Here is a 19,508-nt window from a genome sequence, read left to right as displayed (position 1 = left end):
CAACCGGTCTGACCGAAATTTATTAGGTAGGAATTTCCTTGTCCTAATAAGCCTGGGAGCACTACAGGAGACTGGGGCTTATTTCATCCCTTATCTACAACCATAAAAGACAGACATCCCTAAAGCAGCCATTTCAGAGGCCTCCCCTTAGGGACGCATTCTCTTTATCAGGGATGTTCCTTGCTGAGAAAAAGAATTCAGCGATATTTCTCCTATTTGCTTTTGAAAGAAGAGAAATATGGCTCTGTTCCGCCCGGCCCACAGGCAGCCAGACTTTAAGGTTATCTTCCTTGTTCCCTGAACATCGCTGTTATCCTGTTCTTTTTTCAAGGTGCCCAGATTTCATATTGTTTAAACAATTTGTGCAGTTAACGCAATCCTCACAGGGTCCTGAGGCAACATTCAACCTCAGCTTACAAAGATGACGGGATTAAGAGATTAAAGACAGGCATAGGAAATCATGAGTATTGATTGGGGAAGTGATAAGTGTCCATGAAATCTTCACAATTTATGTTCACAGATTGCAGTAAAGACAGGCATAAGAAATTATAAAAGTATTAATTTGGGGAACTAATAAATGTCCATGAAATCTTCACAATTTATGTTCTTCTGCCATGGCTTCAGCCAGTCCCTCCATTTGGGGTCCCTGACTTCCTGCAACTGTATCTTGTTTTAGTTTAGTTGATTTCTATTAGTTTTATTTTAATTTTTTAGTGTTCCTATTATTGATATTTGCATATCCTATTGTTATTGCTGTTGTTTTATGATCTCAGTGTATTTGTATCTTGTATCCTATGGTGATTTTAGCAAAAATGACATGATTTTCCAGCTAGCTCAGAAAGAAGTAAACTCAGAACAACTATTATTTCAGAAAAATAGAAAGGAAGTCTTTCTTGTGGGACTGTAGACCAAGCTGCAAGTGAAGGGGAAATCAATTGGAGGGAGTGGGTCTTGGTTCAAATACCACAGATATTGGCCATTTTCACCAAATTTTAGTAGATATTCTTGAATAAATGTTTTTTCTTTTGCTGTATGCACTTAGGACCATTTCCAGAGACTTTAAGTGGTTGTTTTTTTAATGTTGTATTACTTTTTGACTGATTTCACTCACTAATTACATAGTTACAAATGTTATATAAAATAGACATTATTCTTCTACTTTTAGTGGTTGACTTTATTTAAAAATCAAGGCTGGGCATGGTGGCTCACACCTGTAATCCCAGCATTTCGGGAGGCTGAGGTGGGTGGATCATGAGGTCAGGAGTTCAAGACCAGCCTGACCAACATGGTGAAACCCCATCTCTACTAAAAATACAAAAAATTAGCTGGGCAAGGTGTTGTGCACCTGTAATCTCAGCTACTTAGGAGGCTGAGGCAGGAGAATCGCTTGAACCCAGGAGGCATGGAGGTTACAGTGAGCCAAGACTGCACCACTGCCATCCAGCCTGGGCGATAGAGCAAGACTCTGTCTCAAAAAAAAATCAGTAATAACAAAGTAACATTTATGGTGAATTATTCTGTGTTGGTGGACATGTCACTAAGTATTTACATATGTTAGCTCAGTTAATCCTCATTTCAGTCCTTTGAGGCAGGCCCAACTATCATTTCCCACTTTAGAGATAAGCAAACTAAGACAGAGAGTATTTAAGTATTTTGGCCATGGTCTGACTCTAGAGCCTGGGCTTTTAATTTTAACTATTTGTATAACACTTTTAACCACTTCCTGTTGGGTATTTTGATTGAAGTTTGTACTGTTATAAATAGCACTGCGATAAACATGCTTGTATCTCTCTATATTTTTTCTTCTTAAAACTATTTTTGTGGAGTGAGGCAGGAATAAATTAATAATGGTTTAAAAAGTTATCCAGTGAAAAGTCCCTTCAGAAATCCATTTTCTTCCTATAGGCTACCACGATTAATACTTTCCTGTGTATCTGTCCAGAGTCAGTTTCTGAATATAAGCACACACACACACACACACACACACCACGATCTTCTTTTTAAAACGCAAATGGTAGCATATTCTAACACATTCCCTGTGCCTTGCTGTTTTGCACTTAATATATCTTGGTGAATCATCCCACATCAGAGCATACAGACCTGCAGCAGCAGCAGCTCCTCTTCCACCTTGCACCTCCCACTCTCCTTCTTTGTAACAGGTGCATAGTATACCATTTTATGGATGTACCATATGGATGAGAAAGCACTATACAAATTACGTTGTAGACTATTTGAAGGTGTGTGTGTGTTTTTTAAATAAGACTTTGAAATATTGCTACCAGTTGTTAAAGAGCTAGTTGAAGGGAAGGAGCTGAAGTTTTGGACAGGTGGAACAAAGGAGAAAGGAAAGGGCTATATTTGCTTTGTTCATGTGGCTACTAGAAAGTGTATCTGTTTAAATGTCTCTGAAGTTGATATGATCCATATATTGCCTGAGTGTTTCTCTTTAGTGCTGGTTAGATGGTCATACTTGATGTTTTTAAAAGGTGAGTTTTGTGGAGAAGTTGTTATAGTCAATTTAAAATATTTAGAAATGAGGATATACCATTATACCATTATTTTTTAAGAATTCAAATATTTTCACTTAGAGACTCACTTAACAAATATTTGGGCATCTAATATTTTCCAGGCATAAAACCTATGAATATTTTTTAATAGCTTCTTTTAAAAAATTTTTAATTGCAGTAAGAGACATAACTGAAAATTTAGCATCTTAACCATTTTTAAGTGTGCAGTCCACTAGTGTTAAGTACATTCACATTGTTGTGCAACAGATATCCAGAACTTTTTCACCTTGCAAAACTAAAACTCTGTCGCCATCAAACAACTTCTCATTTCCCCCTCCCCACAGCCACTGGCAACCACCATTCTTTCTTTTCAGTGAATTTGACTACTTTAGTTACCTTAGATAAGTGAAATCATACAGTATTTGTCTTTTTTTGTGATGGACTTATTTCATTTAGTGTAATGTCCTCAAAGTGTATCCATGTTATGTCATGTGGCAGGATTTTCTTCCTTTTAAGGCTGAATAATGCTCCATTGTAAATTTCTCATTTTGTTAATCCTTTCATCCATTAGTGGACACTTGGGTTGCTTCAACTCTTGGCTATTGTGAATAATGCTACTAGGAACTTGGGTGTGCAAATATCTCTTTGAGATCCTGCTTTCACTTCTTTCATATGTATAATCCAAAGTGGGAGAACTATGTCACATGGTAATTCTACTTTTAATTTTTTGGGGAGAAAACCTTTGAATTTTGAGCATCTCAATATCTCAGCATGTAACTTTTCTTCTAAGCTAATCCTTTGGATGGTTTTGGTCTTGCTGAGGGGAAGGTAATATGGTTACATTGAAAGAATGTAGTTTTTGGAATCATACAAACCATGGTTTGAATCATGGCTCATCTCTTTATAAACTGTGACCCTGACCACATTATTTTACCTCTCTGAGCTTCAGCTTCTTCATCTACAAAATAACAGTGGGAATAACAGTACATTGTATTGGTTTTTGTGAAGAGTAAAGATAATGTTCATGACAACCAAACCACCAGTTAAAACTGTGCATCACTACCACCCTCTGACTTCAGTCATTAGACAGAGTAAAGTATTATCTGCTGATGGTTTATTACCTGCTGATGTGATTTCTTTTCTTTTTCTTCTTCTTTTTTTTATGGTAGATATCCCAGAGGAGGAAGCCAGATATTGGACCTACAAATGGGAGCAAATCAATGCCTTGGGAGCTGACAATGAGGTAGGAGCAGCCTTATTTGCAGTATAGAGAGATGGGGGAAAATCTCCAATGCTCTTTATAGGTTGCCCAGGGAGGGGCCCAAGAGCATGTTGTCCTGAGAATGAAATCATTTAAATTGCATTAAAGAAAAAAGGCAGCTAGAAGATTGCCTGAAATGTCACTAGAAGGTTCCATCTCCCATTTATTCTATTCTTCCCACTCTCGCATACTGTGGTACTAGTCTGGCTATAGACTCTTAGGGAGGGAGCTTGTACCAGGGAATCTGTCCTCTTTTGTTACACCTGTGAGTTGGAGGCATTTCTTTTGCTTCTACTGTCTCTCAGGTTTTTGGATATTATTCTTATTTGTGTCCTGTTTTTGAGGATGTTTAGACTATTGCATTGTTTGGTCTTGCTGGTCCTAACTTATCTCCAGAGATGTGGCTGGTGTGTATAAGAGAACGCATTCAGCTCAACCTGGGGCATCAGGATTGGAGAATGTTTTTGTTATTGCTGATGGAGGGAAAAGATGATAAATTTGTTTATTTTGGACATGTGGGCTACTAAAAAATGGGTCTGATTATAAGATATACTTTGAGTGCCAGAGGATATTTCAGCAGAAATTTTTGATAAACAATTTCATGAGATAATCTGAAGCTGAGGTTTGAATGGGGTAGGGAGCTGTACGCATAGAGCTTCATTACTATATTAGTAACAATTGAAGTCATAGGAATGGAAAAACTTGCTCAGGTAGAGCATATGGAGACAGTATTAAAGAACAGGAACAAAATCTTGGGAAACCTTAAACATAGAATTCTGAGAAACAAAAGAGATGGAGAAAGGGCAACCTTAAAGAGAAAGAATAAGATAACCAGGAAAGATTCTTGGAACAAAGAGAAAAAGAGATTCAAGGCAGAAATTCTTGACAGTATCACATGTTAAATCAAGTGAATTATGAAATAGAGCTATTGGATTTGGTGATTGATGACAAGTATACATCCATAGACTAGTACAGAAAGCCGAAATGCAGTGGTTTGATGACTGTATTTGTTTCCTACAGCTGCCATAACAAAGTACCACAAACTAGGTGACTTACAGCAACCAAAATTTGTTTTCACGCAGTTCTGGAGACTGAAAGTCTGAAATTAGGCTGTCAGCAGGATCAGTTCAGCTCTGTCTAGAGGCTCTGAAGGAGGAAGCATCCTGTACCCTTCTCCTATCTGTGATGGTTGCTGGCAGTCCTTGCTGTTCCTTAGCTTGTAGATGTATCATTCTAATATCTGCCTCTGTTGTCACGTGCCTCCCTGTGTGTCTGTCTTTGTCTTCACAATGCATTCTCCTGTCTCTGTGTGTCTGTGTCTAAATTTCCGTTTTTCTTGTAAGGACACCAGTGATTGAATTAATTTGATATATCTGCAGAGACCTTGTTTCTAAATAAGGTCATATTCACAGATACTTAGGGTTAGAAGTCTAACATGTCTTTTAGGACATAGTTCAACCCACAGTGAGTTAAATGAAAGATGAAGAAATGGCATTTGGGACAAGCAACATCTACTCTTTTCAGGGTTTTCTGTTACCTCCTTTATTCTTGGTAGGCTTTCTGTTATTAAGCTGTATAACTCCTCTCATGTCCACACCAACATCCTAACTTTTCTTCATTGTTGAAAGCTCCAGTCTTCCTTCTCCACTTAGTAACTCCGAGCATTTGTGCTATCTTTGCATGTACTTTACTTTGTGTTTTTGTTCTTCCCAAGCCTGGCTGTGGAGTGGTATTCAGCCTTTCAGACTGCTATCATCTTTGTTTTCCTAGTAAAGAAGCATGTTATACTTTTCATTTTATAGGCTTTACTGTGTGTCATTATGCAGAATTGGAAGAAGGGATTAAAACAATTTAAAAACCAAATATAACTTATACAAAAATTGTGGAATTTTATAAGTTCTAATAATAATGGTTCTTGGTCTGTGGTTCCCAACTGCATATCAGATTTTTGCTTTCTGTTTTTTTTATTGTACTTTAAGTTCTAGGGTACATGTGCACAATGTGCAGGTTTTTTACATATGTATACATGTGCCATGTTGGTGTGCTCCACCCATTAACTCGTCATTTACATTAGGTATATCTCCTGATGCTATCCTTCCCCTCTCCCCCCACCCCACAACAGGCCCCAGTGTGTGATGTCCCCCTTCCTGTGTCCAAGTGTTCTCATTGTTCAGTTCCCACCTATGAGTGAGAACATGCAATGTTTGGTTTTTTATCCTTGCTATAGTTTGCTGAGAATGATGGTTTCCAGCTTCATCCATGTCCCTACAAAGGACATGAACTCATCATTTTTTATGGCTGCATAGTATTCCATGCTGCATATGTGCCACATTTTCTTAATCCAGTCTATCATTGTTGGACATTTGGGTTGGTTCCAGGACTTTGCTATTGTGAATAGTGCTGCAGTAAACATACGTGTGCATGTGTCTTTATAGCAGCATGATTTATAATCCTTTGGGTATATAACCAGTAATGGGATGGCTGGGTCAAATGGTATTTCTAGTTCTAGATCCCTGAGGAATCGCCACACTGTCGTCCACAATGGTTGAACCAGTTTCCAGTCCTACCAACAGTGTAAAAGTGTTCCTATTTCTCCACATCCTCTCCAGCACCTGTTGTTTCCTGACTTTTTAATGATCACCATTCTAAATGGTGTGAGATGGTATGTCACTGTGGTTTTGATTTGCATTTCTCTGATGGCCAGAGATGATGAGCATTTTTTCATGTGTCTGTTGGTTGCATAAATGTCTTCTTTTGAGAAGTGTCTGTTCATATTCTTCGCCCACTTGTTGATGGGATTGTTTGTTTTTATCTTGTAAATTTGTTTGAGTTCATTGTAGATTCTGGATATTAGCCCTTTGTTAGAGGAGTAGATTGCAAAAATTTTCTCCCATTCTGTAGGCTGCCTGTTCACTCTGATGGTAGTTTCTTTTGCTGTGCAGAAGCTCTTTAGTTTAATTAGATCCCATTTGTCAATTTTGGCTTCTGTTGCCATTGCTTTTGGTGTTTTAGTCATGAAGTCCTTGCCCATGCCTATGTCCTGAGTGGTACTGCCTAGGTTTTCTTCTAGGGTTTTTATGATTTTAGGTCTAACATTTAAGTCTTTAATCCATCTTGAATTAATTTTTGTATAAGGTGTAAGGAAGGGATCCAGTTTCAGCTTTTTACATATGGCTAGCCAGTTTTCCCGGCACCGTTTGTTAAATAGGGAATCCGTTTCCCATTTCTTGTTTTTGTCAGGTTTGTCAAAGATCAGATGGTTGTAGATGTGTGGTATTGTTTCTGAGGACTCTGTTCTGTTCCCTTGGTCTATATCTCTGTTTTGGCACCAGTACCATGCTGTTTTGGTTACTGTAGCCTTGTAGTATAGTTTGAAGTCAGGTAGCGTGATGCCTCCAGCTTTGTTCTTTTGGCTTAGGATTGACTTGGTGATGTGAGCTCTTTTTTGGTTCCATATGAACTTTAGAGTAGTTTTTTCCAATTCTGTGAAGAAAGTCATTGGTAGCTTGATGGGGATGGCATTGAATCTATAAATTACCTTGGGTAGTATGGCCATTTTCACAATATTCATTCTTCCTATCCATGAGCATGGAATGTTCTTCCATTTGTTTGTATCCTCTTTTATTTCTTTGAGCAGTGGTTTGTAGTTCTCCTTGAAGAGGTCCTTCACATCCCTTGTAAGTTGGATTCCTAGGTATTTTATTTTGTTTGAAGCAATTGTGAATGGGAGTTCACTCATGATTTGGCTCTCTGTTTGTCTGTTATTGGTATATAGGAATGCTTGTGATTTTTGCACATTGATTTTGTATCCTGAGACTTTGTTGAAGTTGCTTATCAGCTTAAGGAGATTTTGGGCTGAGATGATGGGGTTTTCTAGATATACAATCATATCATCTGCAAACAGGGACAATTTGATTTCCTCTTTTCGTAATTGAATACCCTTTATTTCTTTGTCCTGCCTGATTGCCCTTGCCAGAACTTCCAACACTATGTTGAATAGGAGTGGTGGGAGAGGGCATCCCTGTCTTGTGCCAGTTTTCAAAGGGAATGCTTCCAGTTTTTGCCCATTCAGTATGATATTGGCTGTGGGTTTGTCATAAATAGCTCTTATTATTTTGAGATATGTCCCATCAATACCTAATTTATTGAGAGTTTTTAGCATGAAGGGCTGTTGAATTTTGTTGAAGGCCTTTTCTGCATCTATTGAGATAATCATGTGGTTTTGTCTTTGGTTCTGTTTATATGCTGGATTACATTTATTGATTTGCATATGTTGAACCAGCCTTGCATCCCAGGGATGAAGCCCACTTGTTCATGGTGGATAAGCTTTTTGATGTGCTGCTGGATTCGGTTTGCCAGTATTTTATTGAGGATTTTTGCATCAATGTTCATCAGGGATATTGGTCTAAAATTCTCTTTTTTGGTTATGTCTCTGCCAGGCTTTGCTATCAGGTTGATGCTGGCCTCATAAAATGTGTTAGGGAGGATTCCCTCTTTTTCTGTTGATTGGAATAGTTTCAGAAGGAATGGTACCAGCTCCTCCTTGTACCTCTGGTAGAATTCGGCTGTGAATCTGTCTGGTCCTGGACTTTTTTTGGGTGGTAAGCTATTAATTAGTGCCGCAATTTCAGAGCCTGTTATTGGTCTATTCAGAGATTCAAATTCTTCCTGGTTTAGTCTTGGAAGGGTGTATGTGTCGAGGAATTTATCCATTTCTTCTAGATTTTCTAGTTTATTTGCATAGAGGTGTTTATATTATTCTCTGATGGTAGTTTGTATTTCTGTGGGATCAGTGGTGGTATCCCCTTTATCATTTTTTACTGCGTCTATTTGATTCTTCTCTCTTTTCTTCTTTATTAGTCTTGCTAGCGGTCTATCAATTCTGTTGATCTTTTCAAAAAATCAACTCCTGGATTCATTGATTTTTTGAAGGGTTTTTTGTGTCTCTGTCTCCTTCAGTTCTGCTCTGATCTTAGTTATTTCTTGCCTTCTGCTAGCTTTTGAATGTGTTTGCTCTTGCTTCTCTAGTTCTTTTAATTGTGATGTTAGGGTATGAATTTTAGATCTTTCCTGCTTTCTCTTGTGGGCATTTAGTGCTATAAATTTTCCTCTACACACTGCTTTAAATGTGCACCAGAGATTCTGGTATGTTGTGTCTTTGTTCTCGTTGGTTTCAAAGAACATCTTTATTTCTGCCTTCATTTCATTATGTACCCAGTAGTCATTCAGGAGCAAGTTGTTCAGTTTCCATGTAGTTGGGCGATTTTGAATGAGTGTCTTAATCCTGAGTTCTAGTTTGATTGCACTGTGGTCTAAGAGGCAGTTTGTTATAATTTCTGTTCTTTTACATTTGCTGAGGAGTGCTTTACTTCCAACTATGTGGTCAATTTTGGAGTAAGTGCGGTGTGGTGCTGAGAAGAATGTATATTCTGTTGATTTGGGGTGGAGAGTTCTGTAGATTTCTATTAGGTCCACTTGGTGCAGAGCTGAGTTCAATTCCTGGATATCCTTCTTAACTTTCTGTCTCGTTGATCTGTCTAATGTTGACAGTGGGGTGTTAAAGTCTCCCATTATTATTGTGTAGGAGTCTAAGTCTCTTTGTAGGTCTCTAAGGACTTGCTTTATGAATCTGGGTACTTCTGTATTGGGTGCATATATATTTAGGATAGCTAGCCCTTGTTGTTGAATTGATCCCTTTACCATTATGTAATGGCCTTCTTTGTCTCTTTTGATCTTTGCTGGTTTAAAGTCTGTTTTATCAGAGACTAGGATTGCAACCCTTGCCTTTTTTTGTTTTCCTTTTGCTTGGTAGATCTTCCTCCATCCCTTTATTTTGAGCCTATGTGTGTCTCTGCACATGAGATGGGTTTCCTGAATACAGCACACTGATAGGTCTTGACTCTTTATCCAATTTGTCAGTCTGTATCTTTTAATTGGAGCATTTAGCCCATTTACATTTAAGGTTAATATTGTTATGTGTGAATTTGATCCTGTCATTATGATGTTAGCTTGTTATTTTGCTTGTTAGTTCATGCAGTTTCGTCCTAGCCTCAATGGTCTTTACAGTTTGGCATGTTTTTGCAGTGGCTGGTACTGGTTGTTCCTTTCTATGTTTAGTGCTTCCTTGAGGAGCTCTTGTAGGGCAGGCTTGGTGGTGACAAAATCTCTCAGCATTTGCTTGTCTGTAAAGTATTTTATTTCTCCTTCACTTATGAAGCTTAGTTTGGCTGGATATGAAATTCTGGGTTGCAAATTCTTTTCTTTAAGAATCTTGAATATTGGCCCCCACTCTCTTCTGGCTTGTAGAGTTTCTGCTGAGAGATCAGCTGTTAGTTAGTCTGATGGGCTTCCCTTTGTGGGTAACCCGACCTTTCTGTCTGGCTGCCCTTAACATTTTTTCCTTGGTGAATCTGACAATTATGTGTCTTGGAGTTGCTCTTCTTGAGGAGTATCTTTGTTGCTTTCTGTTTTTATTCTAGAGTATGGCACTCACTAAGTTTTCATCTTTCATCCTCTCTTCCACTGCACTGTTAATCTTTTTAGCAGTTTTATTGAAATATAATTTGTATATACCATACAGTTCACTCATTTAAAGCTTACAATTCGGTGGCTTTTAGTATCTTCATAGTTGTGCCCTATGGATATCACCACAACTCTAAATCAGATTTTTGCCTTCTGTTTTTATTCTAGGGTATGGCATTCACTAAGTTTTTATCTTTCATCTTTCTTCCACTGTGCTGTTTATCTTTTTAGCAGCTTTGTTGAAATCTAATTTATATATACTGTACAGTTCACTCATTTAAAGCTTACAATTTAGTGGCTTTTACTAGCTTCGTAGTTGTGCCCATGGATATCACCACAATTTTGAATATTTTCATTGCCCCATAAAGCAACTCTGTGCCCTTAGCCATCAGTCTCCATTCTTCCCTATCCTCCTCAGCCGTATACAACCACTAATCAACCTTCTGTCTCTATGGACCTATTCTGCACATTTCGTATAAATGAAATTATATAACATGTGGTCCTTTGTTTTCTTTCACTTAGCATAATGTCTTCAAGGTTTCATTCATGTTTTAGCATGTAAATAAATTCCTTTTTATTGCCAAATAACATTCCTTTGTATGGATGTAGTACATTTTAAGTTCATTCATTAGTTGATGGACAGTTGGGTTGTTTCTCTACTTGTTAGCTGTTAATGGATAATGCTGCTTTGAACATTTATATACAAAATTTTGTGTGGACATATGTTTTCACTTCTCTTGGGTATAACCTGGGAGTGGAACTGCTAGATCACATGGTAACTCTGCATTTAATTGATAGGCTGCCAGACTATTTTCCAAAGTGGCTGTGACATTTTATACTCCTACCAGCAGTGTATAAGGGTTTCAATTTCTTCATATTCTTGTCAACACTTGTTACTATCTTTTTTATTATATCCATTCTTCCATTCTTATCACATATGAAGTGGTCTCTCATTTTGGTTTCTGTTCCATTTAAAATCTTTTTTATTATGGAAATTTTGAAACATGAGAAAATATAGAATTACTCTTCCCTTTTTTGCTGGAGTATTTTAAAACCAATCCAGCCGGGTGTGGTGGTTCATGCCAGTAATCTCAGCACTTTGGGAGGCCGAGGTGAGCAGATCACTTGAGGTCAGGATTTCAAGACTAGCGTGGCCAACATGGTGAAAACCTGTCTCTACTAAAAATACAAAAATTAGCTGGGCGTGGTGGTGGGAACCTGTATTCCTACCTACTTGGGAGGCTGAGGCAGGAGAATCCCTTGAACCTGGGAGGCAGAGGCTACAGTGAGCTGAGATCACATCACTGCACTGCAGGCTGAGTGATAGAGCGAGATTCCGTATCAAAAACAAAAAACAATCCTAGGTATTATCTTGTCTCACCCATAAATATATCAATATAGATCTCTAACAGATAATGCTTTAAAAAAAAAACCACAATGCCATTATCACACTGAACTTAATAATTTCTTAGTGTCATGCAATACCTAGTCTTTTCAATTTTCTTTATTGTCTAGAAGATGTTTTTTCATAGTTGATTTTTTCATTTCAAGAGCCAGATAAAATGTGCCCATTTGGCTATAATGTCTCTTAAATCATTTTACTTTATTTTATTTTTGTATTTTTTGTAGAGATGATGTTTCACCATTTGCCCAGGCTGGTCGCAAACTTCTGGGCTCAAGCGATCTGACCGCCTTGGCCTCCCAAAGTGCTGAGTTTGCAAGCATGAGACACCAAGCTCAGCTCCTTAAATCATTTTAGTTGTAAAATCATTCACTTACCCTCATCTGTTTTGTAGACTTCTGCACATTCTGGGTTTTGCTGATTGTGTCCCCAGGTTTTATTTACCGTGTTCTTTTATCTCTCTTATTTCCTTTAAACTGAAAAGTGCATCTATTTGTTGGAAGATTAGGTTGTAGTTCATTTTTGTGATAGACGTGATGTTAAAATTCAACAGTGGATTCAAGTATCGTCAGCCCATTTCATTCATTATGATGTTTTCCCATCAGCCTTTCATCTAATGGTTTTAGCTGCAAATAATGATGACTGTTTTATTAGAGTCTGAAAAATGATGATTTTCTTTTATTTATTTATTTTTTGGGGGACAGCCTTACTTTGTCGCCCAGGCTGGAGTGCAGTGGGGCTGCAGTCTCCGCCTCCCGAGTTCCTCAGCCTCCTGAGTAGCTGAGATTACAGGCGTGCACTACCATGTCTGGCTAATTTTTGTATTTTTTTTGTAGTGACAGGGTTTCACCTCATTGCCCAGGCTGCTCTCAAACTCCTGGCCTCAAGTGATCTGCCCACCTCGGCCTCCCAAAGTGCTGGGATTTCAGGCGGAAGCCACTGTGGCTGGTCTGATAGTCTAATTATATTATCCCTTCAGCATTCATTAGCTATGATTTGTCTGTAAAAAATATTTTCTCAATCCCAGCACTTTGGGAGGCTGAGATGGGCAGATCACAAGGTCAGGAGATCAAGACCATCCTGGCTAACACAGTGAAACCCCGTCTCTACTGAAAATACCAAAAATTAGCGGGCGTGGTGGCGGGCGCCTGTAGTCCCAGCTACTCGGGAGGCTGAGGCAGGAGATTGGCGTGAACCCGGGAGGTGGAGCTTGCAGTGAGCCGATATCGTGCCACTGCACTCCAGCCTGGGTGACAGAGCGAGACTCCATCCCAAAAAAAAAAAAAAAAAAAATTTTTTTTCTCTTACCAGCTATTCGGTTCACAGAAATATAGTCTGTATAAGAAAAACATTCTCTTTATCTATTTTTAGAATAATGAACTGTTGCCTCAGCAACTTCTCAAGATGACCAGTAAGTTGTTTTCTTTTTTAAATGAAATGTTACTATGTATTTATAAATTTGGGTATATTTGGTAATGTATTTCAACCCATTGCAATCATTCTTTTTTGGAGACAGTGTCTTGCTCTGTTGTCTAGGCTGGAGTGCAGTGGCACGATCACAGCTCACTACATCCTGAAATATCTAGGTTCAAGTGATCCTCCCAGTTCAGCTTCCCAAGTAGCGGAGACTACAGGCACACATCACCACACCTAGCTAGTTTTTAAATTTTTTGTGGAGGTGAGGTCTTGCTATGTTGCCCAGGCAGGACATTCTTTTTGATACTAAAATGATCTCATCTTTGGTTAATGGGAGTTTCTTCAAGTTGGCTTCTGTCTCTTCTCTTTTTCTATTTTTATCATGAAAAAAATTTCAGTATACATACAAATACAGAAATAATAAAAGGAAACCCATGTTTATACCTGTCCGTAAGATTCAATAATTATTAAGATTTCATCATACTTGCTGCAAAATCATTTTAAAAATACAATATAGAGTCTAACTTTTTTATTCTACAGTGTGTAATGTTTCCCATATGCCTTGTGGGCCTAGAAGCACTAATCAAGACTGACTCAGGCACCTACCACTTTACAGAGCTGGATTGTACCACACTGTATTGCTTTTCCTCCTCATGGGCAATTAGGTTTTCACTATTATAAATGCATGCTGCAGTGAACATTTCTGAACCTGTTTCTCTATGCTTTTATCTGAGAGAGTCTCTGGGTGTATACCTGGAAGGATAGTTGCTTCGTTGTAGGATATGCTCTGTTCAACTTTATATTACTAAATTGCTTTCTAAAGTGATTGTACCAATTTACATTTACCCTTTTCCTGTTTCACTGTTTCCTTACTGATACTTGATGTTATCAGATTTTAAATTTTTGTTAATCTAACAAGTATAGAAATTGTTTTAATTTGTATTTCCCTGTTTATTGGTGAGATTTATTCATTTATTCACCAAATCAATTATTAAGCACCATGTACCATGCACTATTCTGTGTTTAATATACATCAGAGGTTGAAGATCCCTACCCTCATGGATCACATAGGCAGAATCAGACAGTAAGCAAGAAATATAATAAATATAGTTGAGTATTAGAAGGTGAGAAGTGCTATAGGGGATGTCTGAGTCATTTGGATTGCTATAACAATGCAAACTGGATAGCTTATAAACGACAGAGACTTATTTCTTACAGTTCTGGAGGATGGGAAGTCTAAGATCAAGGCACTGGCACATTCATTGTCTGATGAGGGCCCATTTCCTGGTTCATAGATAGCACCTTGCTGTGTTCTCATGTGTTGGAAGCATGCTCTCTAGAGCCTCTTTTATAAGGGTGCTTATGCCATTCATGAAGTCTCCACCCTTATGACCTAATCATCTCCCAAAGGCCCTACCTCCTAGTACCATCACACAGGTGAATTTTTGGTGGGGGCAGGGGTGATGGGATACAAACATTCAGACTAAAGCAGGGGGAAGATATTTTTTCTCCATGTAGGTGTTATACTACCTTTGTTAGATTTTTTTTCCTAATTGTTGCAAATGGTACATTCTAAAAATTACATTTTCTAGTCGGTTATCACGTTACTGTTATAAGTAAATGCTTTGCTGTTCATCTTTTTAAAGTATTGATCTTACTCATCAACTCTTATTATTAATAGTTCTGATAGTTTAGAGATTCCCTTAGATTTTCTATGTAACTAGGTTTTGCATCTTTAAATTACAGTTTTTATTCTCCTTCTAGTCCTTACGCTTTATTTTTCTAAGTGTTGAATTGTTTATACATTATTTATATATATTATATATAATATAATATATAATATACGTATATATATGTAATATATATTTTTTCTTAGATAGATTCTTACTTTTTCACCCAGGCTGGAGTGCAGTGGCATGATCTTGTCTCACTGCAGTCTCCACTTCTTGGGCTCAAGTGATTCTCCTGCCTCAGCCTCCCAAGTAGCTGGGGTTACAGGCATGTGCTACCACGCCTGGCTAATTTTTGTATTTTCAATAGACATGGGGTTTCACCATGTTGACCAGGCTGGTCTTGAACTCCTGACCTCAAGTGATCTGCCTGCCTTGGTCCCAAAGTGCTGGGATTACAGGCGTGAGCCATTGTGCTGGGCCTGTTTATGCATATATTTTTATTAACAGACTTCATTTTTTAGATGTTCTAGATTTACAGAAATATTGAGCAGATATTTATCCCCTCCCCCACCCCATCTTATAGTTTCCCTTATTATTAACATCTTACATTAGTGTAACTGCCCAATGGGTTCACCTTGTGTGCTGCTTAAACAGAGCTGATTTATGAAGACAGGGGAACTGCAGTGGAGAAAGAGTAATTTACTCACAGCCAGCTGTGCAGGAGACTGCTGTTTTATTATTACTCAAATCAGTCTCCCAGAGCATTCAGGCATCAGAGTTTTTAAAGATAATTTGGCAGGTAGGGGTTTGGGAAGTGGGGAATGCTGATTGGTTAGGTTGGAGATGGAATCATAGCAGGTAGAAGTGAGTTTTTCTTGCTGTCTTCTGTTCCTGGGTGGGATGGCAGAACTGGTTGGGCCAGATAGGTGGTGTCAGCTGATCGATCTAGTGCAGGGTCTGCAAAATATCTCAAGCACTGATCTTAGGTTTTATAATAGTGAAGTTATTCCCAGGAGCAATTTGGGGAGGTTCAGACTCTTGGAGCCAGAGGCTGCATGACCCCTAAAGTGATTTCTAATCTTGTAGCTAATTTGTTAGTCTTGCAAAGGCAGACTGGTCCCCAGGCAAGAAGGGGGTCTTTTTGGAAAAGGGCTATTATCAATTTTGTTTCAGAGTCAAAACCATGAACTGAATTCCTTCCCGAAGTTAGCTCAGCCTATGCCCAGGAATGAACAAGGACAGCTTAAAGGTTGGAAGCAAGATGAAACTGGTTAGGTCTGATTTCTTTCACTGTCATACTTTCCTTAGTTATGATTTTTGCAAAAGCAGTTTCGTTAGTATGATACATTTGTTATAGTTAATGAACTAATATTGATACATTATTATTAACTAAAGAGTATTTTTTATTTATTTTATTAACTAAAAAATAAAGCTAAAGTTCCATAGTTTATTCAGATTTCCTTAGTTTTTACCTGGAGTCTTTTTTGTTATTGTTTCAGGATCTCATCCAGGATATTGCATTACACTTAGTTGTCATGTCTCCTTAGGCTTCTCTTGGTTGTAATATTGTCTCAGACTTTTCTTGTTTCTCATGACCTTTTATTTAAAACATTCAATGCCTAAGACATCTAGTATAATTTTTAACATTGTAAGAGTGGAGAGCCTTGTCTGTCTTCTGACTGTAAGGGGACTGATTTATAAGTTTTAAAGTATGCTGTTTGCCATGGATTTTGGTAGATACTCTTTATCAGATTAAGGAAATTCTATTTTGTTTCTTATTTTTTAAGCATTTTTGTCATGAAAAAGTATGGGGTTTTATCAAATCTTTTTCTGCGTCTGTTAGATCACATAGTTTTTCTCTTTTGATCTGTTTAATATGGTGAATTACATGAGTAGATTTTCAGATATTGAACTGGCCTAGCATTTAATACCCACCTGGACAGGATATATGTACATTTATATGCTAACTCACATATGTATGCACACATATACATACATATTCACATATGAATATTACACACACTTATTTAATATGATAGATTTGACCTAGTAATCTATTAATTAGGATTTTTGTCTCTATATTCATAAATGAAATTGGCCTGTAATTTTTCTTTCTTCTATTATCCCTGTCTGATTTTTGTAGACAGATTTTGTAGCTTTTTTCTTAGCCATCTTAACATCATTAATTAAACTCTAGTTAGACTTAAGCTTTCTGTTTTGGGCCTGGAAGAGATTCATTAAATATAGCTTCTGAAAATATCTACTCTGATCTCTTAGGTCTGAATTCTTCTTAATACTTAAAATTTTGGGATTCCTCATGGTTATGTCCTTGTACTGTCTACAAAAATCGTAATTATTTGTAGTGACTATTATTTATAACCAAGTCCTTTTGTTATTTTGGAGTGGATCTTTGACCTTCAACATGTTTTGAACCTGGCTGGGTGCAGTGGCTCACACCTGTAATCCCAGCACTTTGGGAGGCCGAGGCAGGCGGATCACCTGAGGTCAGGAGTTCAAAACCAGCCTGGCCAACATGGTGAAACCCCATCTCTACTAAAAATATAAAAATTAGCCATGTGTGGTGGCTCACGCCTGTAATCCCAGCTACTCAGGAGGCTGAATGAAGCACAAGAATTGCTTGAACCCGGGAGGCGAAGGTTGCAGTGAGCCGAAATAGCTCCACTGCACTCTAGCCTGGGGGAAAGAGTGAGAATCTGTTTAAAAAAAAAAAAAGATGTTTTGAACATTTTTGTGATTGGCAATTTTGCTAGTGCTGTCATATTGTTTACATTGTACTTGACTTTTCTTATTATCCATGGAAATGAGTAATAACAGTATCTACCTCTGACATTTATACCATACTCTATTGCTTATAAAGTATATTTATATACAAAAAGTGTTTTGTATTTTGGATCCCAACCATTTGAAATGCTCTTCACCACTGATACTCATAAAAGTGTTATGTACAACACCATCAACTTTTGTCTGGATTATTGCAGTAATTATTTCCCCTCATGTTCCCTACAGTTCATCTCATATAGCAGCCAGATTGATCTTTTAAAAGTATAATCAAATCATAATTCTCTCATGCTTAAATCCCTAAAGGGCTTCTCAGTACACTAGAAAAGTTCGAATTCTCACCATGATTTACAAATTCTCTTTTGCCAGTGCCTAGAACAAGGCCTTGCACATAGTGGATACTCAATCAATATTTGTTGAGTTAATAAGTAACTCGTTCATTGGCAGTTTTAGAGAAGCTCTGACTTGCCTCAGATCTCATAGCTTATGAATAAGTGACCAGGTCAGGATGAGAACTCCAAATCTCATGTTTGCAAGTTGCCTGGCCGAGATCATTTTTCTAATTCTGCAGTGGACTCTGAACCAGACTATTCTCACTGTCTTCCAGACTCTGTGTACCCCTGTTAAATTGTTTGTGCCTTTCTCTTTCTGTTTTACCTTCTAAATCGGGCCCATCCTCAAGATTTGGACATAATTATTTTCCTTTTATGGAACATTTTCTTATGTCTTCAGTACCGTGTACTTGTTTTTGTGGTGGTCGTGGTGGGTGGGATGGCGGAGGTTACAGTGCTAGTGGAAGAGGAACTCTTATAGATACCAGATATTGCACCACATGCTTAGGTAAGCAGTTCCACTTATTTCCCATGTGACCTTATAAGCAAAGAAGCACTATTACTTAAAAATGAGAAAACAGCCCCAGACAGGTTTTCACTTGCATCACCTGAATGGGGAAATACTCTATACATTAGCCCCAGGAAAACTCAGAGGGCTGTGAAATATTCTAAGGATTCTAAGACCAAACCTTCTACAGATGCCTGGCAGAGCTGGGTGGGTGCCCAGGTGCCCTTGGTCAGGACAGTTCTTCATTATCCTTCCTTATTTAGCCTGTCTCACTTGGCCAGGGCCATAACCGATAGGCTGGCCTATATGTCAGCATCACACAGAAAATAAGAGCAGGATGTTCTGTTTCTATTCAATAAAAATTTTGTTTCCAAACACTAAACCTTTTTATGGGTAGCTGTGATTTTTTTCCCTGTCTTTACTTGGGCTTCTGATTGTATTTATTTATTTATTTTCTCCTTTCCTCTTCTAGTATTCTAGTCAAGAAGAAAGCCAGAGGAAGCCATTGACCACTGCTGCCGCCCAGTGTTGTAAGTGAGAAACTTGTCTATGAATCTCTTTTAATTGTAGCTTTCTGTCGCTTCTCCGAACATGGGTTATTCTGAGCTGGGGAGGATGGAGATGTCGTGTGTAAGCAGAAGATATTCCTGAAGCACATCTGTTCAGGCGCCTTTCTCTGATGGCTGTCTATCTATTAGCTTTAGGGAGAAGTTTTTTGGTTTTGTATAGGGGGAGTAGGGCTCATCTTTTTTTCTACATTTGTTAGCTTCTACCCCGGAGGAATGATTTAACCCTCTCTATCCCTGTTTACCTGTTATTATTCTTTAAGGCTCAGTTTAAATATCATCACTTCTAGGTAATCTTTGTGCTGTTCTCTCCTTCTCCCAAGTCTAGTTTAGGTCTCTCCTGTGTGCTTCCATTTTACCGTGTGCACATCCATCATATGACATATATATATTTCTTTGACATGAACACAAAGTTTTAAAAGACATAGACATTGTTCCATTTTATATTCTTTGCGTTTGGCTCAACACCTATGCATAGTACACCTCAATAAAATTTGATAAATGATTGACTTAATTTCTCCT

General features: G+C 38.0%; 1 protein-coding gene across 5 annotated transcripts in view; it reads left to right on the top strand.

Annotated features, from left to right (window-relative positions):
• The window catches only part of UNC13B (unc-13 homolog B), a 247,584-nt gene that overhangs the window by 75,616 nt on the left and 152,460 nt on the right, over positions 1-19,508 (top strand). For all 5 annotated transcript variants that reach the window (XM_055293824.2, XM_055293823.2, XM_055293821.2 and 2 more), the window contains exons 6-7: positions 3,677-3,750; positions 18,893-18,950. In XM_055293824.2, coding sequence (XP_055149799.1) covers positions 3,677-3,750; positions 18,893-18,950 — 132 coding nt within the window. The remainder of the gene's footprint in view (positions 1-3,676; positions 3,751-18,892; positions 18,951-19,508) is intronic.

This window comes from Symphalangus syndactylus, chromosome 9 (genome assembly GCF_028878055.3).
Source record: "Symphalangus syndactylus isolate Jambi chromosome 9, NHGRI_mSymSyn1-v2.1_pri, whole genome shotgun sequence".
Taxonomy (NCBI): domain Eukaryota; kingdom Metazoa; phylum Chordata; class Mammalia; order Primates; family Hylobatidae; genus Symphalangus; species Symphalangus syndactylus.
Note: the sequence above shows the minus strand (reverse complement) of the source record. Positions and strands in the feature narration are given on the sequence as shown.